The 6000-nt window shown below is 39.8% G+C and overlaps 1 protein-coding gene across 10 annotated transcripts in view; it reads right to left on the reverse strand.

Moving 5' to 3' along the window:
• Positions 1 to 4204, reverse strand: part of LOC149546340 (uncharacterized) — a 199069-nt gene extending 194865 nt beyond the window's left edge. For all 10 annotated transcript variants that reach the window (XR_016353696.1, XR_016353694.1, XR_016353697.1 and 7 more), the window contains exon 1: positions 3349 to 4204. Coding sequence is in view for 4 of the 10 variants with exons in the window: in XM_089791163.1 (XP_089647289.1) it covers positions 3349 to 3780 (432 nt within the window). In the remaining 6 variants the exon portion in view is untranslated. The remainder of the gene's footprint in view (positions 1 to 3348) is intronic.
• Positions 4205 to 6000: the final 1796 nt, after the last annotated feature.

A 6000-nucleotide genomic window follows, 5' to 3' on the forward strand; every position in this document is an offset into this window, starting at 1 on the left:
AGCAGCAATCTCAGTTGTCGGTCTACAAGTAGGAATCCCTTCATAGGGCACTCAAAAATCTCTTGCTTCTCCTTAGCACATGTCCTTACCTCTCATAAGCCTATCCCACCTGCAACACTGTGGAAGTACATGTAGAATCAAGATGTAGGAGCTAAACCTTTGGCTGAGGACTGCATTCAGGGTCCTTGCCCTTAACAGCATCTATGGTGAAACTGAATTACAATTCAGTGTAACAGTTTCCCCACTTTTGCACCTCCCCAATGGGGTTATTTCTAACCAATAATGAGCATAAGTGTCAGCAAGACGAACTGTCTATCTCACACAGGAAGAAGTAGAAGAACCCATCGACCTTCCCAAAAGAGGTCCGTTCCTGCTATTTATTGTACATAGAACATTTTCAGCTACTCTTAAAGCTGTCTGCCAAACTTGTTTGGCATAGGTTAGATTTCCATATGTTACCAAAATAGGAAGATTTTTTCCTCATCTGCCAAAATAGTCACTAATTCTCAGATGCTTCCAGTTGTTGTCGCTCAAAAGCCCTGTACACTTAATCTTCCTTTGGCCTAGTCCTCCACTCAAACAATTGAAACTGAATCTTTGACTGGCCACTTTTGTATTGAATGTGAAAAAAGTTAGAGAGACATAGCAATGTTGTATAAGTGTTTGGGCATACTCTTCAATGTATAATATGTCCATATAGGCCTCAAAAAGGCAGTAAACCTTTGTCCAACACCAAGGGGACAGTCGCTTGAGAAGAAGATACCTCACCATTCTGCAGTTTTTTTCCCAAATTGTATTTCTCAAATTCAAAGGCTATGTGTAATCCGTTTTATGTTTACTCTTGTTCTTTAGCTCCTATAATTTCCTTGACAACAACAAATTTAAGACAAAAAGAATATTTTTCTCCACTTTTACATAAGAATGAGCAACCTAATCATTTGTGGCACTCTTGGAATAGGTATGAATCATAATGGTGATTCAGGCAGAGAAATATCCAGACCAATCATGGATGAAAATGAGCGTCAAGTAAAGCATTCAGGCTCATCACAAGAATAGAGTTATTGTAGACTACTATTCATTAGAAATGGTTCAATTACTAAATATTCCACTTCATTTATGCTGAAAATGGATACCAAACAGTATTGGACCCCAAATGCCTATACCTTTTAACTTTCTAATGTTATAAAATAATTTTTACTAAATACTATTGGATCTCAAATGCCTATGCGTTTTGAAATTCCAATGTTACTGTTATAAACAATGAAAAAGAGTATGGGATAAAATATCTTTACAAGTACAGAACAGCGGGAAAATCTTATATAAATCTTTAAAAATGCTAGTGTCAATATTATTGGTACTATTTAGGGGAAAACCAGAAAAATTGTTCATAATATTTGTTTTTGAAATTAAAAGCGACCAAAAACAAGGGGGTCGGCCCTTACAACCAAAATACTAGTAACCAACACATCACCAGAAGGAACCAACAGAGAACATTACTGAAACGAAAGCAAACTAAGAAGTAATTTAACCACAATATTTCTACCCAAACTTCTAACCAACATACTACTATGAACAGAAACAACTAAACTATAGTAGAAGTCCATAGAGTTAACTATACTACTAAAGTTCACAAAAAAACTGTTGGCACAGTCAAGCCAACCCAAGTCTGAGTAATAGCTGGATACCAACAAACCAAGTAACAACATAATAACATAAAACAAATAGGATCCAATGATCCTTTAAAACTATAGACTTATTTCTCAATTTTTTCCTTTCCCTTCCTTGCCAAAAGAACCCAAGCCCAATCATCAACAAGAAACTTAAAGAGAAGCTTATGATCCTCCATGTCCATCCTTATGTCTTATTTCTCCTATGCTAGCAATTGGAGGGTGGTGGCAGCAGCATGAGTGACCTTTAGGGCGAATTTAGAGAAGGTAGAGAATCCATCCTCTAAAACATTAACCCTTTGATTCAGCTGGGCAATCACCTCCGTTTGCTTCTTGACCTTCTCTTTGTTTTCAATTCCCGCCTTTTTAGCTTCCTCTTTAGCTTTTTCCATCTAATTATCATCCTGCAAGACCTTTGGGTTAATATAAACCTTGGCTTTTTCCTTGACCTGGAAGGAAATGGTAATGGGGGAGGTATCAACTTTGTTACTTTCTTCACAGAAGGTAATGGGTTGTAGGGTGAAGCTGGCAGAAACATGGGTAGTCTCCATAGTGATGGCATTTCCAGCTGACACCTGAGTGTTCCCTACAGACTTATCAACAGAATTGTCAGCAGAATTCTCACTCTTTTCTACCTCTACTTTCCCTTTTTCTCTCTTGGAGTCAAAGTTATTCTCCTCCTCTTTCTCCCTTTCATTGTTCTCAAAACTCTCCTCCTCCACCTCTTCAACCCTGAATCTATTAGATTTTTGCTTATGCCTTGCCTGGGATTTGGCAAGTCTACCTAACCTTCTCCTACCCTTTCCGCATCCCTCCTCCTCCGAGCCCTCCACTTCCACCTCCACCAGTTTTTCAACTTTAATCTTTTTACTAGCCTTATGTTCATAATATTTGTTATTTTTGCAGACAAATGATTTTTTTGAAACATACGCCAATTGGAGAACATAACCTTTTTAGAACATGAACTATTATGAAAATGAGAAGAAAATAGCGTATAGCTAAAAGAGAAGTCCCTGGACCTAGTCTACTGGTGAAATATGGCATCACCACAGTGATGACTCGGATTTAAAGCCTACCAAGCTCACATGATGCAATCATGTAATCTGTACGATTGTGAGACCAAAAAATAGGATGTGGCTGAGTACAATTTACCACTGAAGCTGCCATAAGTTGGAAGGATTTCAGTGAAGCAACTATTAGATAGCCTCAGTCTGAAACAGTAATTACTCGTTCCATAATTCAAAAGTATCATTTGTTCAAGCAGCAATAAATTTGATAAATCTTGACAGAGCAGACATCCCTTAATCTGCGGCAATTGCTTGGGAGGATAATTCTAAGTTCAATAAGTCCACAGGATGAATGCTGCCATAAGTATAATGAATTTTAATTGGGCTGTCTCTCAGTGTACTACTATATTTGCCACACATTTTTTAAAGTTCAGCTCCCTGGCAGAACAATTGAAATTTGCTTGATGCTAAAAACTTTTAAGTATGATGGAATTGTAACTTAGCTAGAGTTTACATTTAACTAAACATTCAGTATAATACAATTGTAACTTCGCTAGAGTTTGCATTAAAATTAAAGAAAGTTAATTCAGAACATCAGATTGAAGTAATCTATCTCAATTTGTAGTTCAACATGTCTGGACATTCTTATTTAAAATTAGAGATAAAATACTTACTGATAGAGAAATGATTGCATCGAAAACCCAGCCCATCTTTCCTGTAACAGTCAAATAAGTTAGCGCTCCCGCCACAGCCAAATTAAATACAACACGCCCTGTTTCGTTCCTCCCCCCTCCTCCACCTCCTCCTCCGTTAAACCTCGGGTACGATTTAGCCACAATCCTTTGTTTTCTTCCTCTATTCGGGTAAAATCCCCCTGTGAAACAAACTTTCTCGTGACTCAAGCTCAAGACAATATGGTTTTCTAAAGGCCTGTTACAACTAGAATTTGAAGACAATAATTTGGAAGAATTTATGTAAATATGTTTAAATGTGTAGCGGCTACTACGAAGAGAATTAGTTGAAGCCCTTAATGAGTTTACTGAAGGCTTGTAATACGCTGAATTGATGGACAAATTTGATAAGCAAGTCATGGGTTTAGTGTCCATTTTATTTGCAATGCATATTCTCGTTTTGTATCTCAGTAATGCAAGTAGAAGGGTTTGTGGGGTTTAATTTGGAGAGTTTGGTATATTCTTCTGTAAATTTTACCGTAGCTTCGAGAGCGATTACTGACAACAATTTTTTGTGATTCGGGGCATTACAAAAGGCAGAAAATTCTAAATTTGCTAGCCCATAATGATTTATACAATTCGACATCCGAACCTTATATATATTCAACAATAATTATCATTACTCTTTTGTAGGGTTTTTGAGATTTTGAGTGGTTGGGGTTTATCGATCTGATGTACTGATCTGATCAAGTGCAAGTTTTGGTTTTCTCTTCCATCCTTCGAGACGTCAATGGTGGATACCGACAGCAATACTTCCAAATTTGGAGGTTTTGGAGATAAACCAAAAACATCAATTGATTTTCAGGTTGGCGAGAGGATTTCCCTATAATCGGGTAAGCATCTTAAAGTTTTTTTTTATGAATAGTCATTTTCTATTAATAAAATATATTAAGAATACAATTCACAAAAAAAAGGCTGAGGGATACAAGATCACCCTGCGAAAGAGTTCACACGGCCGAAGCCGGATTTAAAAACACAGCCTCAACCGGAAATAGCAACTATTCATCCAAAAAAAACAGAAAAAACAACTTCAGGCTGCCAAGGCAGTGTCAACCGAAGGAGGAGGATCATCTTTATCAGGAAATCTCCACGTATCAGTGGGATTGTGGGGCGAACTGGGAACATTCCAATCATCATCAGCAGCAGCAGGATCAGGGGTAGCCTTCGCATCCTTAAACTCTGGCCGCGGAGGAGAAATCGCCAAAGCCATGCACGGAAATTTCTCGGATTGCGCCCGTCGAGCCAAGGAGGAGGAACCAGGGACCAGCTAGAACCATGGCGGGGTGGGGAAGCATAGCGGCGCCTCCATTCGCCATCACCACCACTAGGAGAGCGGTGGCGGGAAGCTTGGGAGCATGGCGTGTGCGAGTGGCGGCTTGAGGACTAGCGGCGAAAACAGCGGCCACAAGGTGTAGATTCATCAGCCGATGCATCTGGAGGAACTCTGGCAATGGTGCAAGGAGAATTGCCCCAGTGATTTAACAACTCATGTAAGTGAGCAACTTCTAGGGCAACTTTATTAGCTTGCACCTGGATCTGCATAATCACATTGTTACAAATGCATGCCTTAGTTTACATAGCAATGTTAACATCCAAAAAACTGTGAGTGAACAGAACAGCATTCCTATCTTTCCACAGAGAAAGCAAAATTTTCATCCTGAAGGTATGCCAAATCTGAGTGAATTTCTGAGGAATTCTGGGGGAATCACCCAACAGGATCATGTGCCATGAAAATGGCTCGGGCCTGAAAGGCTTGAAAAAATCATGAATCCAATGCCAATAATTTTGAGCATGCTTACAAAACCAGAAAATATGCAAAAAGGACTCAGGTTGACCACAGAAGGGGCATCTGGGATCAGAAACCTCAATGTGCTTAAGCCAAGGCCCCAGGGGAAGACCTTGGAAGGCAAGGCACTAAGCAAAGTGGACAATCTTGGGTTCTGTAATAGCACTCGAAATGGTGTCAAAACATTTTCTCTATTGAGAAAGCGAAGATTGCAAATGCCATCACTAGTTAAGCATGTCAACCATCAAAAGATGGGGCGAGAGCCATCTGTACCCCATATTGGGCTTATAATTGGCAAATGGAGTAGCAGGAGACCACTTCCAATCATACCACCAAGGCCGAACAAACTGAATCCCCACCTTATGAACTAGGTGCACAGGGATGGAAGACAACAAAAGGTCAAAAGTCCGTTGATCCATACTGACAAGGCAGTACTGAACTTGCATATCTTCCCATGACCTAAAACTCATGGTGACTCTTGAAATGAGATCCTTAGGAGTTCGGATGCCACGTTTGAAAAAACACAGAGCACTGGCACCTTGAATCTTGGTGAGAGGAGTACCCTGAATTGCAAATACGAGAGACCACCAAATGTTCTGTTGATTTAAGGAGAGCCCATTACGAAACTCATCTCCAGCCCAACGAAGCCATGGCTTAAGAGCTTCCCAGGCTTTCCAGATACTCTTAATAACAAATGAGCCCTGAATGGCCACTGGTTCACGCATGATGAGAAGGGTTTGAAAACCAATCCCCTTCCACGCAGGCCTGTTAACAGGGAAGCCGGAAGAAATGCAGTGCCTTACCAGAAT

The sequence above is a fragment of the Cupressus sempervirens genome, chromosome 7, assembly GCF_028749045.1.
Source record: "Cupressus sempervirens isolate cs-2001-9-10 chromosome 7, ASM2874904v1, whole genome shotgun sequence".
In the NCBI taxonomy this organism is placed as follows: domain Eukaryota; kingdom Viridiplantae; phylum Streptophyta; class Pinopsida; order Cupressales; family Cupressaceae; genus Cupressus; species Cupressus sempervirens.